Genomic DNA, 27,933 nt, shown 5'->3' on the forward strand with positions numbered 1-27,933 from the left:
TCAATACCGACATTGACTTTATTTTATGAAAATATTTTAGTCCCATTTCAATCAGTAAAATTTACAAAGATAAATAAGAACTGAAATTACAACTTTAGAAAAGACTATTTACACACAAACCCACCTAGATTAATGCTACCTTGGACAGAAAGAGGAAGCAGAATAACACACCTGAAAAAAATAATCACTCAACAGTCAGAAAAAACGAAGTATATATTTTCATCAAAACTGAACAGGATTCAACACTCCATGTGTGTATATGCAATTGTGATAAGAGATACACAGCAGAAAACTTAAATGAGAAGCCAACTCAGAAAAATGAGTCATCAATATGGAAGAAAATGTCAACCAGTGGAATGAGTATGACCCTCCATGGGAGACATCCCATCGATCTGAGCAGACGAGATGGTGACAAGGAAGCATCAAGCACCAGACAGAGTTGGAGACCTCTTCCCAGAAACAGAGGTGTTCCTTGCAGAAAATACAGGACAAAGTGGTTAAGAGGGAAAAAAGATCCAATTTGCATGAAATACAAACAAACAGGCCAGTAAGTGCAGAAGTTTCCAAGGGAAACTAGACACAATCCAACACATTCCAGTTTAACTCAACCTGATTACTTACAAAGGTACAATCAAGTGGCAAATATTCTTCACCAAAATCTTGTTTTAAAATTAAACTCATGAATGCCCTCCACTACTTCATAAAGGCACCAAAAATTCAAGCCTGATGCAGTTTCAGAGTCAAAATCTTACAAATAATATGATACTCAATCCATCATTTCAGATAGGACAATCCATCATAACCATCCAGATATAATATTACAGGATAAACAAGCAGGAACAACTCCTTCAATAGGTAAACCATTCTCAACACATAGATGTTCCTCGACCAGTGAAGCACCTCACCACTGGTATTGTCTGTGTCATCAGTCAGACAACAGAAAGATTTTCTCTGTCAATCAGCTTCCAAATGTTGCTACTCTGTCATTCGTTGCCACACCCCGCTGCTTATTCCCTTCTCATCATACGTTCTTACCCCGACCATCACCCAGAGCCCCAAACTCTGCCCTGTGCAGACCTGCCTCCAGTTTCAGACCCTGCTTCATTGAACATTGAATTGATGGTTTCCAATTCTGCTCCCAGTCTTTAGAGTACAGTGGTTTTTACTAACAAACCTTTAGAAGCAGGGAAAAAGACCCATAATGTGAAAATGAGTCATGATTAAGGAGGTTAACTCCCAATGTCATTCTTCCTCAGCCCAGAGATTAGAGAAGCAAAGAACATCTCAGACAGAACTGTAATCAGCTCAACTTCTTCAGTCTGCAGAAAATGCAAAGGAAACCTCTTCACCCACAGAGTGGTGACTATTTGGAACCCATCACCACATGGAGAGCGAGAGGTGAACAACAGAGGAGGATTTAAAAGGACTATCATGGAACAGAATCACTGGCAGGGTTCAGCCGGCCTCAGTTGACTTTCTACTGCACACGAGCTGTGTTATAAATTCACTAGGTACCAAAAGCTTTTAAAATGGAACTGATTTATTTGTCTCAGACCAATAACATTAAACTCCAGTCCCATTAAAGGTGAATATGCAGCAGAGGAAACTCCTCCCATGCCCAGTGACCAGGCTGCAGAACTGGGTGTGGTGAGCAGCAGCAATAATTGCAGAGTTCAGCACTGACAGTCACTCTCAAAATTGCATTCAGCAACGGTGGTGGACAAACATCCAGCATGCAGCTTACTGAAACTCTAACCCAGTCGTGTGTCACAAGTGTAACATGCTGTAAGGTTTCACTGCTCATGTAAAGGCCTCTCTGTAATGCTGAGGTAATGGTTTGTCCGTAGCAGCAATGTTTAGGTTGCAACTAGAGATAACAGGGTTTTGGCATGTGGGGCTATCCAATGACAGAAATGTTCTTTCATATGAGTTTGGAAGAGAGAGTTTTGTGGTCTTTTGCCGGGGAGAGATGAGAAGACGTGAATAGAGAGAATGGGCCCTTTCTCTTTTCTTTACTTCACTACCCCTATAGTCAAAGTAAGAATTATAAAGCTCAATTGTTTAATCACATACTGTGCATTGTTTGTTATTTCGGGGTACTGATTTGTAACAGGGGACAAATTGCACAGCATTGACCCAAATGAGATTTCTTAAGTTTGGCCGGGCTGGAGGGTCTATCACCCCCTATATTAAGCTGCTAGCTGAAGGGAGTTGCATAAGGCTAGTTGGCTGAGTAACATTGGTTTCCACATTGGCTTGGTACATTAACAGCAGGTGAAAAGCCTCTCCCCAGTGTGAACTCAAAGATGCACATCTGGTTGATTTGGCTAAGAGAATCTCTTCCCAAAGTTTGAACAGGTGATTGGCCTCTAGCCAGTGTGAACTTGCTGGTGTCTCTGTAGGTTGGAAGTCTGGGTGAATCCCTTTCCACACACTGAGCAGGTGAATGGCCTCTCCCCAGTGTGAATTCTCTGATGTATCTTTAGTTGAGACGATGAAATGCATCCCTTCCCACAGACTGAGCAGGTGAATGGCCTCTCCCCAGTGTGAACTCGCTGATGTACCTTCAGTTGCGATGACTGAGTGAATCCCTTCCCACAGTCTGAGCAGGTGAACGGCCTCTCCCCAGTGTGAACACGCTGATGTACCTTCAGTTGAGATGATGAGGTGAATCCCTTCCCACAGTCCAAGCAGCTGAATGGCCGCTCCCCAGTGTGAACTGACTGGTGTGTCAGTAGCTGAGATGACCGATTGAATCCCTTGCCACAGACTGGGCAGGTGAACGGATTTTTCCCAGTGTGAACTGACCCATGTCTCAGTAGGGAGGATGATAAAGTGAATCCCTTCCCACAGACTGAGCAGGTGAATGGCCACTCCCCAGTGTGAACTGACTGGTGTCTCAGTAGGGAGGATGATAAAGTGAAACCCTTCCCACAGAGAGAGCAGGTGAATGGCCACTTCCCAGTGTGAATTGATTGATGTCTCAGTAGATGAGGTGACAAAGTGAATCCCTTTCCACAGACTGAGCAGGTGAATGGCCACTCCCCGGTGTGAACTGACTGGTGTCTCAATAGAGAAGATGATAAATTGAATCCCATTCCACAGACTGAGCAGGTGAATGGCCACTCCCCGGTGTGAACTGACTGGTGTCTCAGTAGGTGGGATGACTGAGTGAATCCTTTCCCACACTCTGAGCAGGTGAACGGCCTCTCCCCGGTGTGAACTCGCTGATGTACCTTTAGTTGGGATGAGTTAGTGAATCCCTTCCCACAGACTGAGCAGGTGAACGGCCTCTCTCCAGTGTGAACTCTCTGATGTTCCTTCAGTTTAGATGATGAAATGAATCCCTTCCCACAGTCTGAGCAGGTGAACGGCCTCTCTCCAGTGTGAACTCTCTGATGTACCTTCAGTTTAGATGACCGAGTGAATCCCTTCCCACAGTCCGAGCAGGTGAACGGCCTCTCCCTGGTGTGAACTTGCTGGTGTGCCATTAGGACAGATGACTGAGTTAATACCTTCCCACAGTCCAAGCAGGTGAATGGCCACTCCCTGGTATGCACTAACTGGTGTCTCAGTAGGTGAGATGACCGATTGAATCCGTTGCCACAGACTGAGTAGGTGAACGGCTTTTTCCCAGTGTAAACTGACTGATGAACCTTCAGTGATAATGAGCAAGTGAATCCCTTCCCACAGTCTGAGCAGGTGAACGGCCACTCCCCGGTTTGAACTCACTGGTGAGCCATTAGGTCAGATGACCGAGTGAATCCTTCCCCACAATTTCAGCAAATGACCAACCTCTGCCCAGTGTGAACTGACTGGTGTGTCCACAGGTGGGAAGATCACCTGAATCCCTTCTCATACACAGAACAGGTGAAAGGCCTTGCCCAGTATGAACTTGCAGATGCACCTTCAGTTGAAATGACTGAGTGAATCCACTCCCTCTGTCTGAGCAGATGAATGTGTTCCCGCCTGTGAAAAATTACGAGTGTGCCAGTCGGTCAGATGATCGAGTGAATCCCGCCCCATAGTCTGAGCAGGAAGGATGATCGAGTGAATCCCTCCCCACAGTCTGAGCAGGAAGGATGATCGAGTGAATCCCTTGCTCCACTTCTGAAATATCTGGACAGAGACAGCAAAACTGGCGTGTTGTATTCGAGATTCCCGTAGACAAAGTCCTTGTCATTTTCAACCTGTAAAATAGATTAACAAAATCCATCATAGGTGTAGGACAACATTTCAGATGAGATCATTTCAGTTGTCAAGGTGTGGTCTGGTATCATACCGTTACATTGAAATTCAAACTAAGTTGGAGAGAGAAATCATCTTGTAACTGGGCACAGTGCTGCTATCTGGAATGACCATTAAACTCTCTGATGCTCTTCCTGTCTCTATAAGAATGGGGCATTTCTGCTGTCTTCAATCTGTGACCTGGCTCAGTTTGTCTCCAGTATTATTCCCTGTTCCCACTGAGCTACATGGGTTCCTGGCCCCACAGTATCTGAAACACCCTCAGACAAATAGCCCGCAGTGCATTCCACACACCCACCACTCTCCGTAAAAAAACTTACCCCTGACATCCCCTCGGTATCTATTTCCAAGCACCTTAAAACTATGCCCCCTGGTGTTAGCCATTTCAACCCTGGGGAGAAAAAAACCTCTGGCTATCCACATAACCAATGCCCCTCCTCATCTTTACAGCTAAAAAAAAGGCTCGAAACATAAACAAGGAAATCAAACATTGCTTTGAGGATTTGTTAGAAGTATACACAATTATGAGGGTAGAGATGGGGTAAATGCACCCACTGAGGTTGGGTGGGATGACAACCAGAGGTCATGGGTAAGTGTGGAAGAAGAAAATTTAACAGGATGTTAAGGATCCGGCCCGAACACTGGGTCAAAGGGCCTCTGCTAGTAGCTCTGGACCACGACAGCCTTTAATTTCTACTTTCTTTCACCTGGCCATGTGGGTATTGGACCAGCCCCTTTCCTTTTTGGACTTTCTCCAATTACCTGCCTGTCTCCTCACTTGCACCTACCTGTTTCTATTTTCACTCATTACTCGGTCCATTTAAACCCTGCCTTGACTCGCATTCTCTGCCAGTTCGTCCCAGCTCTGACCTGTGTCGTCGTGGCCTGTCATTGCGACTGCTGCCAACTGAATTTGCCTGATTCTGTGTTTCCGGATTTTGCCTGTTCTGGGACCTGATTTTTGCTTGTGCGCTCTGGATCGTCTGCCCTTGTCGGACTGCCTTTACTGGGTAGACCTCTGGATACCTCCTGTTTTTGAAAGACTGTTGCCCTTGTGATCCCTAATAAATCCAGGTAAAAGAGCATTCATTGGTCTGCACTTGAGTCCCACCGTAACCCAACCCAACCTGACAGAACAAACTGGCCATTATGGACTCAGCAGACCTCAACCAGGTGTGTGAGGCCCTCACCCGACATGGCGTGTTGTTAGGGAGACATGAAGCGCAGTTCGCCTTCTCCGCCTCTCTGACCAGCATAGCCTCCCGGCTACAGCAGATTCAGCTGGCGCTGAGCTCTAACCCGCCTCTGTTGCAACGCCATCAGCCCCACAGACACCAACCAGACCGAGAGCCCATTTACCTCCACCTGAACTTTACAATGGTGAACAAGGCACCTGCAGATCCTTCCTGTTTCAATGCTCGCTGGTTTTTAGGCTGCAGCCCGCTACCTTCCCCACTGATCGATCCCGTATTGCTTATGTGATCATGCTGCTGTCAGGAAGAGCAAGAGAGTGGGACACGGCTGTGTGGGACAGCAGAGCCCCTTTTTGCCACGTTTAAGGACTTTTGTGAGGAGATGAGAAGAGTCTTTGACCGTTCCCAGCAGGGGCAAGAGGTAGCAAGGGAAATGTTGCGAATTCGTCAGGGTAACCGCTCTGTTTCGGACTACGCCATTGAGTTCCGCACACAAGCCACCACTACCCACTGGCATTCAGCAGCCCAATCTGACGTGTTCCTCTATGGGCTTAGCGAGGAGGTTAAGGATGAACTAGCCACCCGCAACCTGCCTGCTGGCTTTCAAGAGCCGGTCGATTTGGCCATCAACATTGACAGCCGCATAGAACAGTTGTCAGCAGGAGCGTGATATCCGGGGTTCACAAAGAACCACCAGGGGACGTCTGACATTTTCCCAGCCCACACCCAGATCTCCTTCACCGAGTCCTCAGTCACCCCCATCCAGCCCAACGGAGCTCATGCAGATAGATCGTGCCCATCTGTCTCCTTCGGAAAGAAGGAGCACAGTCAGTACCAACGCCTGTCTGTAATGTGGTCAGGCTGGTCACTACGTATCTACCTGTCCCGTAAAAGCCAATGCTCACTCGTAAAGAGGGGACTTTGGGCGAGCAGTACTTCCTTCTCCCGGTCCCCCATCTCTCGAACCCTGCTACCTGCTTTTATATTGGCTGGAGACACACCATTTCAATTTTCATCGACTCCGGGGCTGAGGGAAACGTTATCAGTTCCAGTTTTGTGGTCAATCTCGGGTTCTACTCTCCCATCTGAAGCAACCCATGGAAGCCAGCAGCTTAACCGATGTGAAAATTGCCATGATTAACCCTCTACAGCTCCGGTGAGTCTCCTCATTTCTGGCAATCACCAGGAGAGCACTGCTTTTCATGTAATCGATTCCCCCAAAGCTGAAGTTGTGTTAGGCCACCCATGGCTAGCTCAGCACGGTCCACACATTGATTGGTCTAATAACAGAGTGTTAAGCTGGAGTCCCTGCTGCCTAAATCATTGTCTGCGTGTTGCTCAAGCTACTCTAAGTCCAGCTTCTCTGCCTACAGAAGAGTTTCCCGACCTGTCCTCTGTACCCCCAGAATATCGGGACCTAAAGCTGGTATTCAGCAAGAGTCGGGCCACTACCTTACCCCCACATCGCCCCTATGTTTCCGCTACAGATCTCCTTCCGGGGACCTCGCCACCTCGTCTCTATTCCCTGTCTCTACCTGAAAGGGAGGCGATGGACAAGTATATCCAGGAGGCCTTGGCTGCAGGAATTATCCATCTCATTATTATCCGTCCCGAATTATCCAACACAGGAGCATTTGGAAAAGCTCTTTACTGAAATGGTCGTGAGAATGTGGAATGAGATGCCAGCACAAGTAGTGAATATGAGCTCAGTTTCACCATTTAAATGAAGTTTGGATGGGAGCCTGGATGGTAGGGGTTTGGAGGGTGATGGTCCGTGCAGGTAGTTGCATTAGACAGCTTAAATGGTTTCTTGGCATTGACTGGATGGGCCAAATTCTTCTGTGACAAAGAAGCTGGCCAAACTTGTTTGGAAGGGAAAAGGTAGGAGTGAAATCGGACCAGCAATGGCTGGAGTTTCTGGGAGCAATTCAGGAGCTGAGTGATCGATACATCCCAAAGAAGTGGAAGCATTGTAAAGGCAGGAGAACACAACAGTGGACGAAATCAGAAGCCAAAGCCAACATAAAAGCCAAAGAGAGGGCAAACAAAAGAGCAAAAACTATTGGGAAGTTTTTAGTGACCAAAAGAAGACAACTAAAAGAAAAGTCAGCTGAGCTCAGGGCATGGAATTATAATAGAGTAAACTTGGTGGCAACCTAAAGTCTGAGGCATTTGGAGGAAAAAAATATCCGGGGCCTCAATATCTCTTGAAAACCAAGGTACCCAGCACTAGTTACATTTCAACTTTTATTTTGTCGGGCACATACAAACTCTGCACCTTCAAAACTTCACTTCTGAAGGCCTGCCACTCACCAAGTCCTCCTTTGCCAGAACACAGCCTGTCCCAAATCACACTTGTCAGATCCTTTCTGATACCATCAAAATTGACCTTTCTCCAATTTAGTCAAGTCCCTTTTATTATCATTTGAACCATAAACTTCTGGTACAGTACACAGTAAAAATGAAACACTCCTCCAGTACCATGGTGCTGCACGAAACAACACAAAACTACACTAGACTGCGACCTACGCAGGACTTCATAAAGCACACAAAACAGTGCAAGACAGTATGCACAGTAGAGAAATTACAAGATAATAATAAATGATGTAAATATAAACAAAGTTTTAGCAGGAATTGAGGAAAAAAATGAGGAACAAAAAGCAAGGGAGTGGGAGAGGGAGAGGGAGACTAGACTCTGGGTATTGAGTCTGATGGCTTGGGGGAAGAATCTGTTGCACAGTCTGTTCTTGAGAGCCCGAATGCTTCGGTACCTTTTGTCAGATGGCAGGAGGGAGAAGAGTTTGTATGAGGGGTGGATGGGGTCCTCCACAATGCTGCTTGCAGATGCAGAGTGAGGTGTAAATGTCTGTAATGGTGGGAAGAGAGACCCTGATCATCTCCTCAACTGATCTCAATATCTGCTGCAGGATCCTGCAATCCAAGACGGTGCAATTTCTGAACCAGGCAGTGATGCAGCTGCTCAGGATGGTCTCGATACATCCTCTGTGGAATGTGGTGAGTATGGGGGGATGTGGGGAGATGGACCTTTCTCAGCCTTCGCAGAAAGCAGAGATGCTGCTGGGCTTTATTGGCTACAGAGCTGGTGCTGAGGGACCAGGTGAGATTCTCCGCCAGGTAAACACCAAGAAATTTGGTGTTCTTAACAATCACTATAGAGGGGCTATCAATGTTCAGCGGACAGTGGTTGCTCCGTGCTCTCCATGGGTTTAGAATGTCAATCCATGGTCCAGCCCTCTCTTTTTCCATACTTACTTGGAATCTGTTGTCAGTATGATCACTAGATACACGGTGTTTCCATACACAAATTTCTGTCACTAACGCTGGTTCATTTCCCAATAGCTTATTGCACACTTCAACATCGGGAATTCCACGTCCTGATTAAGGGCACATTTGACTAACTCTACCCCACCTAGTCCTTTTACAGTATGGGAGTCCCAGCAAGTATATGAAAAGTTAAAATCACTTACAAGAAACCTTTGCTTCTTAGCATACTCTGCGATCTCTACAAAGTTGTTCTCTGAGAAAGTTGTTGTCTTGGATGCAACCAAGTCCCAGTAATGGCCACAGTCTCATAATTCCATGTCCTGGGCTCATTGGGCTTTCCTACGGTGACCTTGTTTTGTGATATACACAGCGCAGGACAGTCATGGCACCATGTTCAACCTTTGTCTGAGGTCTGAACAACATCTGTCCGGGTGTCAAGAAAGCAACCTCTCCCTCAATGTCACAAAAACAAGGGAACTGGTTGTGTACTACAGAAGGAATGGAGACAGGCCAACCTCTATTGACATCAATGGATCTGGGGTTGAGAGGGTGAACAGATTTACGTTCCTCAGCATAAACATCACCATGGATCTCACGTGGTCTGTACATACCGGCTGTGTGGTGTGTGGCCGTGCGACTCTTTCACCTCAGATGCTTGAAGAAGTTTGGCATGGGTCCCAAATCCTGAGATCTTTCTACAGGGGCACAATTGAGAGCATCCTGACTGGCTGCATCACTGCCTGGTATGGGAACTGCACTTCCCTCGATTGCAGGATTCTGCAGAGAGTGGTGTGAACAGCCCAACGCTCTGCAGATGTGAACTTTCCACTATTCAGGTCACTTACAAAGACAGGTGCGTTAAAAGGCCCGAAGGATCATTGGGGTCCCGACTCATGCCAACCACAAACTGTTCCAGGTGCTACCATCCGGGTAACGGTACCACAGCATAAAAGCCAGGACCTACAGGCTCCAGGACAGCTCCTTCCACCAGGCCATCAGACTAAATTAATTCATGCTGATACAATTGTATTTCCATGTTATAATGACTGTCCTTTGTACTAACATTTTATTATAAATCACTAGAAATTACACATTGCATATTTAGACCCTCTCCACTATCTGTTCTGGCATTCTGACTCCAATCCCTCCTGCAACTTTAGTTTAACCACACCCCGCCCCCACCACACTCCCCACCACACTCTAGCACTAGCAAGCCTTACCACTAGGATAGTAGACCTCTGCTAGTTTTAATTCCATAACTAACAAATCTGCTAACAGTCCTTTGACATTCCTCTGCTAGGTAATTTTCCCCCCCCACAACAGTTTCTAAAGTGGTCTGCCTGTTGTGTGGGATGGCCACAAGAGCACTCTGTGATGGCTATTTACCCTCATTTCCCTTCCTGACTCTCACCCAGTTTCCTGTGTCCTGCATCTTGGGTGCAACTCACGTCTCTTCATATCCAGCACCCCATCCAACTCCCGGATGATCCAGAATTTATCCATTTCCAGCTCCGCAGCTGGATGCACATCTTGTAGGTGAGGGCATCAGGGACACTGGATGTTTCCCCACCTTCCCACCAATGTCCACTCTAATTTGTATTGACCAGTGTGCACATAAAGCCTGTAATGTGCATTTTTTACCCAGTGACAAAATGTGCACAGTGAATTTTATATAGAGAGGTATTCATTTCAACAGCTAGCAAATCACTGTCAAACAGAACTTTTATCTCCTCTGGGTTTGATCGAGTTCATCTGCACTCTCACAGCCTATGTCGCAGGCCTGCAGAGGGTTATGAAGGATTTTCTCACTCCAGCTTTTGCACACCATCCATATCTGATTTGCTTGCTAAATGGCACTTTAAAAAAAGTCAGATTTCCAAATATCACTCCACTTCTTCCCACTTGCAAATTCTCCAGCAACTTTTGCATTGCAACAATACACACAGGTAACACCAGTTTCTGTATTGAACATAAATATTTCCTCTGAACCCTCCCACAGGTGACAATCAGTGGTGAACTCAGTGATGGCAATGCCAATGAATATGAAGGGAAGTGCAGTAGTCTGTCTCATTTGTGATGCAAAAGCCACTTGTTGCCCAGGACAAAGGTGTTTGATATCATTACCTACCCAGAGAGAATGGGTCTAAACCTTTTTGGTCCCAAACAAGAGGAAGTAGAACAAGCAGCACACACAAAATGCTGGAGGAACTCAGCAGGCCAGGCAGCATCTATGGAAAAGAATATTAATATTGAGTTCTTCCAGCATTTTGTGTGTTTCTTGGATTTCCAACATAGAAAAAAAACACAGAAAAAACATTGAAAACCCTACAAAGCAATACAGCCGACTTTGCTATGCCGAACATTACTTACTTTAGAAACTACCTAGAGATCCCCATAGTCCTCTATTTTTCTACATGCCATGTATCTATCCAAGAGCTTCCTAAAAGACTCTAAGAAATTCAAGGAGATCTCTTCTCCCACGGACTGGTGACATGTTACAATCTGTCGTCACTAGGAAAGTGAGAGGGGAATGGCAGGGATAGACTTTGATATACTGATATGGAACAGAAACATGGGCAGGAACCAGATGGGCCGAGTGGCCTCTCTAGTGTACATATTAAGTGTAGTAGAGACACTAAGTACCTGCGACATGGGATTTCATACAGAACTGATTCATCTTTCATAGATCCACAATATTAAACATCAGTCTAGTTTAAGGCTAACATCAGCAGACAGACTCCTCCAATGCTCAGTGACCAGGGTTCAGTCCGGGGTTCGATAAGCAGCCACGAGAACTGCACAGATTCTGACAGTAACAGTCCCTCATGAACCTGAAGCTGCCTTCAGCCACCATGATGGTTAAACATTTAACACAGAGCTGATTTGAACGTCCTCCCTGATGTGAAGTTGCTGGTGTTGCTGCAGCTGGGACGATTGAGTAAAACTTTTTGTTCACTCCGGATAGAAATGTGGCGTCTATTTATTGTGAACTCACTGGAGCATCACAAGGTGGGTTGACTGAATGAGACTCTTCGCACACATGGAGCCGGTGAACGGCCACGTCCCAGTGCGAAGCTGTTGGTGTATCTGCGATGGCCAACTGAATCCCTTCCAAAGTGAGAGCCAGTGAATGACATCTCATTGCTATCAATGTCATGGAAATGTATCCAATCAGATCACGGACATGGACACGTGATTGGGCTCTCCTTGTATTGAGTGGGGTGTTGTCTTCTCCAGCATCTCCGCCTCCAGTTCAGGCATTCAGTCAAAACATCGAACTCTCTGCCTTCCTCTTTGTATCAGGATGGAGCATTTCATCTGTCTGTGACCTGGCTCAGTTTGTCTGTCTCCTTCACGTTCTGAGCATGCGCCACACGCCCACTTTTCATTTATGCGGCTGCTTCTGGAGACTTTCTGATTATTATGTCCATCCTGGCATTAAACTCAGATTCCGCAATGTTACTGAATCTCAGGAGTAGGTGAAAAGGCTTTCTCACTGGAGATTGATAGACTGTCGGTAGTGTGGCTGGACTTGACCACAGCAGTTCACAGTTTAATGTCCTGGCACAGGCAGCCAAACATGACATGTCCAAGTCTGCTGATAATGCAGTATCAGTGGATTTGGGGGGAGGGGAAGCAATTCTCATACAATTTCCTAGCTTTGTAATCACTTCATAGTGCACTGTGGGGCTGCACTGGTGGGGTCCCAGTACTGGCATCCGGGCAAAGTCACTGTGGGCTATTTGGATTTTGTGAATAAAGCGCCACCTTCCAATTTAGCAACTCAGGCTGTGAAGCAAGCCTATTGTTTGAATATTTACGTTGCAGTTATTGCATCATGATAACTAGATACTGTAGCCCTCCACGGCCACTCGATCCAGAACTTTCAGTATTTGACATCACTCGTAAATTTGCCCACATGACCATCAATACTGTCATCCGATACATTTCACATAGAACATGAAAAGAAACGTTGCCAACACAGACTCCTGAGGAACAGCATGAATCACTGGGAGTCAACCACAGAGGGCTCCCTTTATTCCCACCTTTTCTGACAGGTAATGGGTGACAGGTGTGTGGCAGGTAACATTGTGGGATCTATACAGGAGAGACCATTTGCACCTGAACTGGAAGTGGACTTATATCCTACTATAATAACTGCCTCATGTTTCTTGCAACAGTCTGCGACTTCTCTGTAAATCTGTTCCTCTAAGTCCCTCTGATTATTCGGTGTCTGTAATGTAGCCCAATTAGTGTGGCCATACCTTCTGTATGTCTCCGTTCAACCCATAATGTCTCCCTTGACAATTTCTCCAGTCTGTCCTCACTGAGCACTGTAGAGGCAATTTCCCTGAATACTAACACCACCCATTTTCCTTTAAACCCTGCGGCTTTGTCACCTTTAAAACAACAGAACCCCGATTGTGGATGTGAGGGTGGGGTTCAAGCAGAGACTCATACAGTATATAAAGTGTTGTGCAATTGTCTCAGTCCCTACCCTCTCCCAACAAACACACACACACACACAGACCCCCCCCCCCAAAATGTGGTGACAACTCTTTAACACTGCTGAGGCCAGACATATATCGCGAGTCGCTTTGTCGAGGATGTTGGCTCCATCCACAACAGGGAGACTCTCTCCGTGGCCAACCTTTTTAATTCAATTTCCTATTTCCAATCAGACATGCTGGTCCACGGTCATCTGTCCTACCAACATCAGGTTGGAGAAGCAACCCCTCACATTCTTTGTGGGTGCTTCTAACCTGACAGCAATTGCATCGATTTCTCCAGCGTCTAGGAATTTCTGCTCACTCCCACTTGTCTCCTTTTTCTGTTTCCCCTTGGGATCCCCCTTACCCTTTCATTTCTGCTCACCTGCCTAGCTGAAGGCCCTCTTTCTTCTCTTTCTCCCATGGTGACTCTCTAATCCTCACCTATCAGAACCCTTCTTCTTCCTCACTTTGCCTTTCCACCTATCACCTCCTAGCTTCTCACTTCACCTTCCCTCCCCCACCACAGAAAATGGAGATCAGTTGATCTTCTACTCACTGAACTATTCACTGTAACAGTCAGTTTGAGCAGGGTGCCCAAATTTTTGCATGCCACTGTATGGGATGAGGTGGAGAGCGCAGGATGTGATAGAGGATGGGAAGGGGAGTGGTGGATTGAGAGATAGGGAGAAAGAGTGAAGGAAGAAAAGGCGTGAGGTCAGTGGTGCATTTAGAGGGTGGGAGGGAGGGCAAGACAGTGAGGGATACAGGAGCCAGAAGGGGGAGTGAGGGGGAGAGGGTGGGACATAGGGAGAGATTTGGAGATAGAGAATGGAGGAGGTTACAGAGAGGCCGAGGTAAGTCGGTGAGAGAGAAAAGTTAGAGGGAGGAGAGAGAGAGCACAAGATAGGGGGAGATGCAGAGAGGAAGGCAGAGGGTGACTCGGATTGACAGTGAGATAGCGGGTGATGGGGGTAGGGACAGGGATTGTGGGATGGGAGAGAGAATGGAAGAGTAAGAGGAACAGAGGGGACTGAAGTGGAGAGTGTGAGAGAAATTAAGAGAGGCATAAGAGAGTGAGGAGATGAAAAAGAGTACGATTTGTTTATAGAGGGTGAAAGAGAAGGAGAGAGCGAGGAAAGGGGTGAAAGAGAGAACGACACTGGTCGCGTAGGGGTGGAACTGAGAGGGATAGAGTAGAGGGAAGGGGAGGGAGCGAGACGGTGAGGAAGCAAGAATGATTGAGAGGGGCGATCATAAGGAAGGGATGAGGGAGAGGCGAGACAGTGAGGGAAAGAGAGAGAGAGCGCAAGAAGGGAAGCCTGAAGTACAGGGCCCTTTGATAAAGAGGGACTGTGAGGGAGATGGGGTAAGTAGCCAGGGGTGAGGGAGAAAGGCAGGGAGATGGTGCGTCTGATTAGAATTGTTAGACTAACTATTTTATTCAGTCCCCCAGTTGCAGGTTCATTAGTCACATATGTTCACAAGTCACGAAAAAATCCACCGTGGGATTACGGTTCCATGCCGGGAGTTTTACTGCATACGGTCCCGGTCTCCATATCTGACAGTGGGGAGTTTTAACGCAAACAGGGACCTACAGCAAATCACCCTACAATGTCAACCCCAGCTGATGCTGGTGTTTGTCCTGTTCAGCTAGTGGTGAGGAAGGGGCTGATTTCAGGTTTGTGTAAATTGGGGGCAGGTTGCAGTGGGAAAGGGCCGGGACCAAGCCGGACAGCTGGAGGCTCCGGGCTCTCCAGTCTTGCATCCCTGGTTTTAGTTTTGGGCCTGAGTTGGGATTGCAGGATCAGTTTGTTGTGATTCCCCAAGCTGGGAGGGTGGATGTGGGTGAAGGGGACCTGTCCATGTGTCAGTGTGGGGTGAATGGTAAGAAGTGTGTGGGACTACTGGCAGGATGGAGGGTGTTTGGGGTACAGTGGGTTATCGGACGTAACATGACCTGGGTAGATGGGCATGGGGCAAATCAAGTTCTCAAAGAGGAAGGATCTGGCTCACTGGATCAGACAGATCAGCTCCTGTGTCTTTTCAGGAGGTCACAGTTCTCTCTTCATCTTAATTACTGCCTAATCTTCCTGTTAACATCAAGTTTGTTACAGAGCCCCAGAGTCTGCAAACAGATGATTGGTAGGAAGCAGAGGGTTATGGAAAGAGCCCATTTCTTGGACTCTAGTCCTGTGCTCAGTGACATTCCCTGGGGTTACACCCATTGGTACCTGTCATCTACATCAATAATTTGGTTGAGAAAGTACAGGGTATGGGTAGAGAGTTTGCAGCAAGTTCAAACAATTACTTTTTTTTGAAAGATAGTCAGTATAAACACTCCCCTCCCTTGCCCTCTCCCCACTCAGAACTGACCAAAAGCTACTTCAGAAGATGCAAGATCTTGAAATGAGTAAACACTGTGAGGGAATGGGAATTGTTTTAAAGGGCTGGGCTGCTGGAAGCACATTACCAGACATGGAGTGATTGCATCTGAGTCTGACAGAGGCATAACTGGTTCTTCTGGGCACATTCAGTCTCACTCCAACTATTTCCTACCTTCCCTTATAGAGGTTTGAAATGTCTAAAGGACCAGTGTTTGAGTAAATAAGACTCACCAAACTTTCTCCCGACTGAATCACTGAAACCTCCGAGTTAGAAGGGTTCTCTCCAGTTGATGTTCTCAATCCTCAGGCTGGTTCACCTGTTGCTGTTCCCTCGTCTTCAGTCGTGGTTTGCTTCCAGTTGGGATTTTTCTTCCAGTAAATCTCTCACAGCAGGTCTGACTTTAGCAGGAAAGATAGTGAAGCACATTAACAATAAAAAGGAGAACCAAACATTTCTGCTTAATGTTACTAAAAACAAAACTCACTGAAATGTAAACATTGAAGGCAAATATAATGATCTCAGTGAACAATCTTTTATTGTCCCTCACATATCACAAAACGATATGGGAAAAGAAGAAGCCATCATTCAGTCATAATATGACATAAGACACAGGAACAGAATTAGGTGATTCGATTCATCTGGTCTGCCCCACCACTCAACCATGGCTGATTTTTATTCCAACACCATATTCCTGCCTTCCTCCTGTAACTCTGAAACTACTTAGCAATAATGAATATATTAATCTCTGTCATAAACATACCCAAATGGCAGCCTCAACCAACCTCTGCAGCAACGAATTCCACAGATCCGACATCTTTTGGCCAAAAAAGTTTTCTCATCTCAGTTTTAAAGGGAAGCATCTTTATTCTGAGTCAGTGCTGTCAGATCACAGACTCCCTGTCTAATGGAAACATCCTCTCCATGTCCACTGTATCCAGGCTTTTCAGCATTTGGTAGGTTTACTTAACCATACATCTCCCCACAACCCCATCGTCCCTCTGAACTCCATTGAGCACAGGTCCAGAACCATCAGATGCTCCTTGTACATAAAGCCAATCATTCCTGAGATTATTCTTGTAAACCTCATTAACAACAACTGTACTGAACACATTTCCAGGAATAACAGACAAATTGGTGCCAGGACAATTTACAAGGGATGGTTGTGGTTTCTTTACTGTTCTACAACCACGGAACGAGCCATTTCCATTTCCAGGTTAAAACAGCTCCATTTCAGGAAATATAAACCAGTCCATGGTAAATGTAATAAAAACAAACTGGAATTACCAGAAACGCTCTGCAGGTAAGGAACAGCTACGAGGAGAGGAACAAACTTTACAATTCAGATTAATAATGTTTCATCAGAATGACTTCAAACATTTTCAGTTTTTAGTGCAGATCTCCAGCAACTTGAGATTCTGCTTGATTTCCACCGAGTGACAGACTGGTGACAGTGGTGGGGGGGGGGGGGGGGGGGGGGGAATTTCCAGACACAGTTCAAACACCAAACTCAAGGGTCTACTTCTACTGTTGTAAATGCGATACAGCCCATTTACTCATAGCCTGTCCCTGTGAGGATGGAATGGGAACTCATCCTCTCCACAGATTATCAGTCATTGCTTCCAAAGGAACTCCAGAAACAAACATCTGATTGCAGACCGGCAATACTCGCTCAACACCTCATAAGCCCAAGCAGCTTGATCCCCGGGTCCATTTTACCTGGATCAAATACTGAGATACCCCAGGACCCAACCTCACAGAGTCACACAGCAGAATCTGCCACTCACCAACCCTGAGAGTCTCACACATCGTCCCTGCACCTCACACTGGGTAGTGCAATCTGGGATTTCCCCACAACCAATGTCCAGCTGCTCAAAATCTCTGCTTCATTTCAGAACGACAACCATCCAGCCCCATCTGTAGAAGCACTAACTAAAGTCAAAGCCAAGACACCAACAGTTCCATATGCCTGGAATGTAGATCACAGGATTATAGCCCAAGCAGCAATTCTCCCAGTACTCTTTGTGGACAGTGATATGCTGTCAGCCAGTCACTGTTCAAAAACTAGCACCTCCAAACCAATGCAAAACAGAACTGGTACCTGATGATCCTCCGGCATTCCAGCTAACAAAATCCAATTCTGGATATAACTCAGCAAGGCCACAGGTGCAAAAGAACACTTCACAATGAAGACAAAGGTTAGAAGAAAGATTGCTGATAGATAACACTGAGGTGGTGAGATGCAGGGTGGACTGAGGTTGACCCAGATGGTTATGTATATCACTGAAGCGGTGCGGGGGGGTGGGGGTGGGGAAGGTTAGGAGACTGGACAGAGGTTGAACAAGATGGGCAGGGATCAGCAGATGGAACCAGCTGGAGAAGAGATCAAGGACAATCACTGATGATTCTCCTGCAATACACAGATACTGAATTAACAATACATGCTACTGTATAAAAAAACTTAAAATCACAAAGTCAGAACAAACAATAAGAACTTTGCCATGTATACTTTGAATCTTACCACATTCTTATCAACACACCATAGAAAGTTTCCCATCCGGACACTTCACGCTTTGCATGGTAACTCTCTGCCTGAGACTGTGAGGAACTGCAGAGACCTTTGGATACAGATCAGCACATCACAGAAACCATTCTCCCCACCACTCCCCAGACTTCCCAGCCCCTTGGTAAGGCAGGCAGTGAAATCAAAGATCTCCACAACCTGGGACATTCTCCTTTCTCACCCACACCAATCCAGAAGACAACAGCCATAAAGCTCAAGGACAAATGCAAGGAGTCATAGAAAGCGAGGCAAGTTGGGAGAAGTTAACAGGACTCAGGGGCCAACATCAGATTCCCCAACACAACATGGAGGAAGCATCACCACCCATCTGGGACTGTACGCACACGCCACGTGATCTTGCGTCACAAAGCGGAGGGCAGGGGCAGATCTGCGGTAAACAGCCTCACGTGACAAGTTGGCAGACCTCCCACTTCAACTCTGCGGAAATAGACAGAATGGGCTCCTGGTTTGAATCACCCAATTCATATTAAGTGAAGTCTACACATTTTTAACGATGAGCTCAGATAATTGGAAAATAAATGAGTAATTGGCCCTCAGTTCGGGGCTCACGGCCAACATCGGACCTCCCCGCTTGGGAATGGTCTCAATAATCACTGATGGGAAAGGGATATCTTCATCCCGCAGACAGTGATCCCCACCCCCAGCTCCCCGACCCAGGAGACGAGGACGTTTACCCGATCCCATAGACAATCCGAGCAGAAAGAAAAACATCGCCCATCCGGAGACTGTGAGCATGCACGAAGAGTTTGTTGCATCATCTGGAGGGTGGGGCATCGGAAACAGACGCACAAATGCTGCCCATTTACAGTTAAATGGGAGGGATGAACTTGCCCCTCCCATCTCCTCTCTCGTTCAATGTATTAGACATTTCAACCCCCAGGAAAAATATATCATCTGTACATTCAGAATCAGGTTTATTATCACTGGCATCTGTCATGAAATTTGTTAACTTTGCTGCAGCAGTTCAATGCAATGCATAATATAGAAGAAAATAAAACACAAAGTAAAATAATAAAAATAAATAACTAAATCAATTACAGCATACATATATCTGGGACACTTGCTCATGGTGACTTTAACAAATGACCTGGTTGTGGGAGTGAAGGGATGAGTTAGTAAATTTTCTGATAACACAAAGGTTGGAGTTGTTGTGGATAGTGTGGGGGGCTGTCAGAGGTTACAACGTGTCATTGATAGGATGCAAAATTGGGCTGAGAAACGGCAAATGGAGTTCAACCCAGATAAGTGTGAAGGTATTCATTTTGTTAAGTCAAACATGATGTCAAAATATAGCATTAATGGTAAGACGCTTGGCAGTGTGGCGGATCAGAGGGATCTTGGGGTCCGAGTCCATAGGACACTCAAAGCTGCTATACAGGTTGACTCTGTGGTTAAGGCGGTGTACGGTGGATTGACCTTCATCAATTGTGGGATTGAGTTCAGAATCCGAGAGGTAATGTTGCAGCTATATAGGATGCCGGCCACACCTCACTGTGTCCAATTCTTTTCACCTCACTCCAGGAAGGATGTGGAAACCATAGAACGGGTGCAGAGGAGAATTACAAGGATGCTGCCTGGATTTGGGAGCATAACTTATGAGAATAGGTTGAGTGAACTCAGCCATTTCTCCTTGGAATGACAGAGGAAGAGAGGTGACCAGACAGAGGTGCACAAGATAATGAGTGGTATTGATCATGTGTATAGTCAGATGCTTTTTCCCAGGGCTGAAATTGTTCCCACAAGAGGGCACAGGTTTAAGGTGCTGGGGACTAGGTACAGAGGAGATGTCACGGGTAAGTTTTTTCTATCAGCGAGTGGTGAGTGCATGGAATGGGCTGCCAGCAACGGTGATGGAGGCGGATACGATAGAGTCTTTTTAGAGACTTTTGGATAGGTACCTGGAGACACTAGAGAAAACTAGAGAAAAACTAGCTTAGAAAAATAGAGGCCCATGTGTAACCTTAGTAATTTCTAAGGTAGAAACATGTTTGGCACAACTTTGTGGGCCAAGGGGCCTGTATTGTGCTGTAGGTTTTCTATGTTTCTATGAATAGATTAAAAATCGTGCAAAGAACAGGAATACTGTACTATATACTTAAAAAGTGAGGTTGTGTTCAAGCGTTCAATGTCCATTTAGCAATCAGATGGCAGAGAGGAAGAAGCAGTTCCTGAATCACGGAGTGTGTGCCTTGAGGCTTCTGTACCTCCCTATCTGATGGTAACATTGAGAAAAGGGCATGCCCTGGGTGCTGGAGGTCCTTAATAATGGACACTGCCTTTCTGAGACAATGCTTCTAATCCTCTGGATATCTTATAAACGTCTATCCAGTCTCACCCCAACCGGCACTGCTCCAGAGAAAACAGAACAGGTTTGTCCAACCTCTTGTTATACCTCACGCCCTCTAATCCAGGCTGGTCAACCTGTTCTGCACCCTTCCCAACTCCCGTACGTCCTTCCGAGAATGCGGACAACAAGAACTGTATGAAACACTCCAGATGTGGTCTAACTAGCTTTATATTGCTGCAACAGATGCATCAGCTGATAAAGGCAACCACACCATTTGCCTTTTGTGTGTGGTGTTGTTTGAATTTCCAGGTTCTGCAGATTTCCTAATGTTTGCTCTATCAATCTGTACAGTCTCTTTCAGTGAACGATGAACTTGGACTCTAAGATCCCTCTGATCATCAACATTATTCAGGGTCTTGCATTTAACAGTGTACTGTATCTTTACATTTGACCTATTGAGCTGCCAAGATGATCATCACAAATCAAATCTCACTGTTTTTGCAGTTTTCGCAGATCCCTTTGAACTTATTGCCAAGTGCATAATTACGGGAAGGTACAGGTACAGAGAAACACTGACTTGTAGCAGCATCACAGGCAAGTACATTCAGATAACACACGGAACACAAATTGTACAATTCTCTGTCAGTAACAATACAGAAATATGTTTTACTTCATCCTGCTAATAGGACCAGAACAACAGGGTCTGCGCGGCAGCTGATCTCAGACGATTCGGTGTGAAGGAAAAGCAAACACGAGGAAATCTGCAGATGCTGGAAATTCAATCAACACACACAAAATGCTGGTTGAACACAGCAGGCCAGGCAGCATCTATAGGAAGAAGCACTGACGACGTTTCGGGCCGAGAACCGTCGTCAGGACTAACTGAAAGAAAAGATAGTAAGAGATTTGAAAGTAGGAGGGGGAGGGGGAAATGTGAAATGATAGAAGACTGAAGGGGGAGGGGTGAAGCTGAGAGCTGGAAAAGTGATTGGCAAAAGGGATACAGAGCTGCTGAAGGGAAACGATCATGGGTCGGGAGGCCTAGGGAGAAAGAAAGGGGGAAGGGAACACCAAAATGCTGAAGGAACTCAGCAGGCCGGGCAGCATGTAGGAAAACAGTACAGTCGACTTTATGGGCCGGAATCCTTCACCGGGACTGGAGTATAAATGATGGGGGTTGGGGAAGAGAGAGAGAAACGCAAGGTGATCGGTGAAACCTGAAGAGTGAGGGGATGAACTCTCTCGAACTGGTGGCCTCACCTCGCTTTCAGTTCTTCCAGGTGAGGCGACACTTCACCTGTGAGTCGGCTGGTGTGGTATACTGTGTCCGGTGCTCCCAGTGTGGCCTTTTATATATTAGTGAGACACGACGCAGACTGGGAGACCGTTTCGCTGAACACCTACGCTCGGTCCGCCAGAGAAAGCAGGATCTCCCAGTGGCCACACATTTTAATTCCATTCCATTCTGATATGTCTATCCATGGCCTCCACTACTGTCAAGATGAAGCCACACTCAGGTTGGAGGAACTACACCTTATATACCCTCTGGGTAGCCTCCAACCTGATGGCTTGAACATTGACTTCTCTAACTTCCATTAATGCACCTCCTCCCTTTCTTACCCCATCCCTGCTATATTTAATTTTTCCCCCTCCCTTTTATTTCTCTCTCTCTCTGCCCATCACTCTGTCTCTTCTCCATCTCCCTCTGGTGCTCACCAATATATAAAAGGCCACACCTGGAGCAGCGGACGCAGTGTAGCACACAAGCCCACTCACAGGTGAAGTGTCGCCTCACCTGAAAGAACTGAAAGCGAGGTGAGGCCGCCAGTTCGAAAAAGTTCATCCCCTCCCCCTTGAGGTTTCACCGATCAACCTGTGTTTCTCTCTCCCTTCCCCAACCCCCACCATTTATACTCCAGGCCTGGCGAAGGATTCCGGCCCGTAAAGTCGACTGTACTGTTTTCCTACATGCTGCCCGGCCTGCTGAGTTCCTTCAGCATTTTGGACGTGTTGCTGGGATTTCCAGCATCTGCAGATTTTCTCTTGTTTGAACTCTCGAAAGTTAATGGGACTCACTGCCTAACATCAGACCTCCCGCTCGGGACCGGCTTCAATACTCACCGAAGGGAAATTGTTGGTGTCACCCCGCAGAGAATTACCCGTCCCATGGGGTGAGACCTCCCTCCCTTCCGATCCCGATCCCACTGATCACCGATGTCCGGCTTCCACAAAATACGAAAAACACATCCGCCATTCCCATACTAAGCATGCGCAAAGTCGTCACGCGTCATCAGTGCAATGGGCGGGGCGTCGTAAACAGACCTGCCGATCCGCGGAGAAACTGGATCACGTGACGAGTGGCGGGTCTCCCACGTACCTCAATGACTGTTCCTCGCCCCTCACACTCTGCCCGACCCACCGCTGAGTTTCCCCACTTTATTTCATTATTTCCCGTATTATTTCAGCAACATCTTAAATTTTCCCCTCCATATCTTCCCTGTCCCTTTCCGTCCAACCCCAGGTCACAGAGTTCTCAGAGTCATAGTTCGATTCCCATCCCGGTCCAACACACAATTCAGACCCAAAAAGGAAATGCACAGGTTTCGTTTAAATCAGTCTATGTTTTTAGACACTCATTTCTATTCACATTCCTCTGGCCTCACTGGACAGGAGCACTGTAACATCAAGTGAGAAACAGCAGGAGGAGCCCATTCAGCACCTCTAAACATCAACAAGATGGCGGCTATTGTCCCATTTCAGCTGTAAGTTTCTGCCTGATCCCCATTTCTTCGATCACTTCGGTCTCCACACATTGCCAATCCCTGTTTTATAGACAGTAGATAATAGGTGCAGCAGTGGGTCATTCGTCCCTTCAAACCAGCACCGCCTTTCACTGTGATCATGGCTGATCATCCACAATCAGTACCCTGTTTCTGACCTCCCCATATTTCTTGACTCCGCCATCTTTAAGAGCTCTATCTAACTCTTTCTTGAAAGCAACCAGAGCATTGGCCTCCAATGGCCTCTGAGGCAGAGCATTCCACAGATCCACAACTCCCTGGGTGAATTTTTTTTTCCCCAACTCCATTCTAAATGGCCTACCCTTTATTCTTAAACTGTGGCCTCTGGTTCTGAACACCCCCAACATCAAAAACATGTTTCATGCCTCTAGCGAGTCCAATCCCTTAATAAACTTATATTTTCCAATCAGATCCTCTCTCATCCTTCTAAATTTCAGTGTATACAAGCCCACTTGCTCCAATCTTTCAACATATGACAGTCCCGCCATCCCGGGAAATAACCTCGTGAACCTACGCTGCACTCCCTCAATAGCAAGAATGTCCTTCCTCAAATTTGGAGACCAAAACTGCACACAATACTCTAGGTGTGGTCTCACTAGGGCTCTGTACAACTGAAGAAGGACCACTTTGTACCTATACTCAACTCTCCTTGTTATGAAGGCCAACATGCCATTAGCTTTCTTCACTCTCTGCTGTACCTGCATGCTTACTTTCAGTAACTGATGAACAAGGACACTTAGATCATGTTGATCATGTTAGATCTTTTTACTAACTGGACTTCATTCAGATAGTAATCTGTCTTCCTGTTCTTGCCACCAAAGTGGATAACCTCACATTCAGCACATTAAAACACATCTGCTATGTATCTACCCACTCACCCAACCTGTCCAAGTCACTCTGCATTCTCATAGCATCTCCTCACATTTCACATTGCCACCCAGCTTTGTGTCATCTGCAATTTGCTAATGTTACTTTTAATCCCTTCATCTAAATCATTGATGTATATTGTAAATAGCTGCGGTCCCAGCACCGAGCCTTAGGGTAACCGACTAGTTACTGCCTGCCATTCTGAAAGGGACTCGTTAATCCCTGCACTTTGTTTCTATCTGCCAACCAATTTTTTTATCCATGTCAGTACCCTGCCCCCAATACCATGTGTTCTAACTTTGCCCACTAATCTCCTATGTAGAACCTTATCAAAGGCTTTCTGAAAGTCCAGGTACACTACAGTCATTGGCTCTCCCTTGTCCATTTTCATAGTTACATCCTCAAAAAACTCCAGAAGATTAGTCAAGCATTATTTCTCCTTCATAAATCCATGCCGACTCAGACTGATCCTGTTACTGCTGTCCAAATGTGCCGTTATTTCAACTTTTATAATTGACTCCAACATCTTCCCCACCACTGATGTCAGGCTTACTGGTCTATAATCGCTGTTTTCTCTCTCCCTCCTTTCTTAGAAAGTAGGATAACATTAGCTACCCTCCAATCCACAGGAACTGATCCTGAATCTGTAGAACATTGGAAAATGATTGCCAATGCTCCCACGATTTCTAGAGCCACCTGCTTAAGTACCCTGGGATACGAACCATCAGGCCCTGGGGATTTATCAGCTTTCTGACCCATTAGTCTACCCAACACCACTTTCTGCCTAATGAGAATTTCCTTCAGTTCTTCCATTACCCTAGTTCCTTTGGCCACTATTACATCTGGAAGGTTGTTTGTGTGTTCCTTAGTGAAGACAGATCCAAAGTATCTGTTCAACTCATCTCCCATTTCATTGTTCCCTATAATAATTTCACTTGTTTCTGTCCTCAAGGACCCAACTTTGGTCTTAATCATTTTTTTCCTCTTTGCATACCTAAAGAAGATCTTACTATCCTCCTTAATATTCTTAGCTAGCTTACCTTTGTACTTCATCTTTTCTCCTTGTATTGCTTTTTTAGTTACCTTCTGTTGCTCTTTAAAAGTTTCCCAATCCTTTGGCTTCCCGTTCATCTTTGCTATGTTATACTTCTCTTTACTTTTATACTGTCCTTGAATTCCCTTGTCAGCCACGGTCGCCCCTTACTTCCCTTAGAATCTTTCTTCCTCTTTGGAAGGAACTGATCCTGCACCTTCTGTGTTATTCCCAAAAATATCTGCCATTTTTGTTCCACTGCCATCCCTGCTAGAGTATCTTTCCAGTCAACTTTGGCCAGCTCATCCCTCATGGCTCCATGGTCCCCTTTGTTCAACCGTAAAACTGACACTGCTGATTTTCACTTCTCCCTCTGAAATTGTAGATTAAAACTTATCATATTATGGTCTCTACCTCCTAATGGCTCCTTTAGCACGAAATCCATTATCAAATCTGGTTCATTATACAGCACTAAGTCCAGAATTGCCTTCTCCCTGGTGGGCTCCAGTACAAGCTGCTCTAAGTATCCATCTCTGAGGCACTCCACAAACTCCCTTTCTTGGGGTCCAATACCAAGCTGATTTTCCCAGTCTACCACCAGAATTTTTTTCTTCTTCTTCCTGAAGTCATTTGTGTCGACATGCACTACCACTTCCGGCTGTTCACCCTCACCCTTGAGGATGCCCTGCAATCGGTCCGTGACATCCTGGATCCTGTCACCAGGGAGGAAAAACACCATCTCTGAATCCCGCCTGTTGCCACAGAAACCCTTTTCTTTACCTCTCAGTTTAGAGCCTCCTACTATCATGGCTGTGCCAGACTTTTGTCTCCTTGGCTTTGCCTCAGCGCCTATTGTTGACTTGCAGACCTGTCCACCTCTCAGACCTGCAGTGTTTTCTGTCACGACTGCTTCCAGGAGGGTGAACCTGTTTTCAAGAGGCACATCCCCCCCGGGGTCTCCCGTACTTCAAGCATCCATCCCTTCCTGATCGTCGACCCTCCCTTCTTTCTTCTGGTATCTTTGGTGTAATGATCTCGCTGTAGGTCCTGACCAGAAAACTCTCATTTACCCAGATGAAGCTGAGGTCATCCAGTTGCTTCTTCAGTGCTCCAACACAGTCCTTCAGGAGCTGAACCTGGACACACTTTTCACAGGTGTAGCAGCCGGAGGTACCATCAGTGTCCCTGACCTCCCACATCATGCAAGCATCACACGAAATCAGTTTACATGTCATCTCTTCACCAACTCTCACCCTCTCCAACTGTGGCGTAGTCGCTTCCCTCAGCCTCCTCGCCGAAGACTCTCGAGCCAAAGACTCACACTTTCCTCACAAGGCACTTCCCTCGACAAGGCCGCTCCACTTGTCAAAGCCTCAAAGCTCCACTCTTTTACTGGCCCAATCACTCTCTGGCCGCTCTTCTTGAGCTACCCCTCTATTTATTTTTCTGAGTTTTTCAATCTGTTTGGCCACCTGATCTCGATTGCCCAATCCGCTGCTTTCTGCTGCATCTGAGCTACTCAAATCTTGAATTGTCTAATTAACTGCTTTCTACTGAGCTATTCAAATCTTAATTAATTAGATTCCAGAGTCCAACTGCCAAAACTGCCAGAATCCCTCAAGTTAAAGCCTCAAAGCTCTACTCCTTCACTGGCCCATTCACTCCTTGGCAGCTTTCACACTGTTATGTAAGGACGATCACCGAGTCTTCACCACCCTCTGTGGTGGGGATTTACAGATAATCATCACCCTCGGAGTGGAGACATTTCCCCTCATCTCAGTCCTGGACAGTCCACCCCGCTTTTTTAGAGACTGGGATCCCTGGTTCAACCGGTAATGATGCTATGCAATTCAATGTGTTCACCTCTCAGTCCTCGATTCTCTAAATGAAAGGGTAATCGCATTTGGTCTTTCTTCATATGATGACCCCACCACTCCAGTTGATCAGTCTGGCGATTCTTCATGGCACTCTCGATAACAAATACTCTCTAACCACTTTGTTAATCCTCTGTGGAATTAATTTCCATCTTCTGCAGCCCCCTGTTTCCCCAACTACTCACTTCCCACCCCTCTCTATTTCCAACTTCCCACCTCCCCCCTCATCTGGATCCACCTCTCACTACCCAGCTCATGCCCCATCCCCACCCCGCACTTCTTTTCTCTGACTACTTCCCGTCCACTCTCAGAGGGAGGGTCACGGCCCGAAATGTTGACAGTCCCTTTCCCTCTATAGATGCTGCCCGACGCACTGAGTTCCTATGGCAGTTTGTTCTTTGTCTATATAACCCATGTTAGTATGGGGTGCGGGATTTCACACCATATTCCAGGTACAATCTCAACAAAGCCCAAATAATTGTCATTTGGCCCGGACCATTGGCCTCGCTTGCAGCTCAATAGTCTGCCGGTGTTTGCCCCTCCCGCCTGTGTGTTGAATCCCTCCGTTCGCCACCACCGTGGGCTCAGACATTTCCACAGATGAGCCCCTTCAGTCCCAACCAGGACAAACATCCTGCCCCCCCCCCCCCATACCATCGTCATCCTTTCTATAAAATCCCCCTCTCCCTCCTTGGGGAGACGACATCAAACCGACGTGCCCAGCGGCCTCCTCCTACCTCTCAGCGATACATCAGACTCCGGCCCAAGGAGACGCTTCACCAATTACCCTCAACTTCCATCGGAGAGAAATGGAAATAAATCAAAAGATGGGACATTTACTTTGTGACTTGTTCACGAGCAATTCAGTCCCGATGAGGGAGTTGAC

At 46.4% G+C, this 27,933-nt stretch overlaps 1 protein-coding gene across 5 annotated transcripts; it reads right to left on the reverse strand.

Annotated features, from left to right (window-relative positions):
* LOC132394256 (zinc finger protein 229-like) lies at positions 1-27,933 on the reverse strand. Of its 5 annotated transcripts, none has more exons than XM_059970170.1 (4): positions 22,594-22,875; positions 15,835-16,002; positions 9,338-9,421; positions 1-4,190 (listed from the first exon to the last, which is right to left on the reverse strand). In XM_059970170.1, the coding sequence occupies exon 4, from the start codon at positions 3,489-3,491 to the stop codon at positions 2,370-2,372; it is 1,122 nt and encodes a 373-aa protein (XP_059826153.1). In that variant the 5' UTR covers positions 3,492-4,190; positions 9,338-9,421; positions 15,835-16,002; positions 22,594-22,875; the 3' UTR covers positions 1-2,369. The 5 variants fall into 5 exon arrangements, with proteins under 5 accessions (XP_059826153.1, XP_059826134.1, XP_059826144.1 ...); XM_059970151.1 differs by lacking the exon at positions 9,338-9,421 and adding an exon at positions 10,855-10,954; XM_059970161.1 differs by lacking the exons at positions 9,338-9,421; positions 22,594-22,875 and adding an exon at positions 27,785-27,933.

The sequence above is a fragment of the Hypanus sabinus genome, chromosome 1, assembly GCF_030144855.1.
Source record: "Hypanus sabinus isolate sHypSab1 chromosome 1, sHypSab1.hap1, whole genome shotgun sequence".
In the NCBI taxonomy this organism is placed as follows: domain Eukaryota; kingdom Metazoa; phylum Chordata; class Chondrichthyes; order Myliobatiformes; family Dasyatidae; genus Hypanus; species Hypanus sabinus.

What these genes read in the sequence shown, in the direction of transcription:
- LOC132394256 (XM_059970161.1), bottom strand. Translation starts at nt 3,491, where the DNA reads ATGGCACACCAGCAAGTTCACACCAGGGAGAGGCCGTTCACCTGCTCG.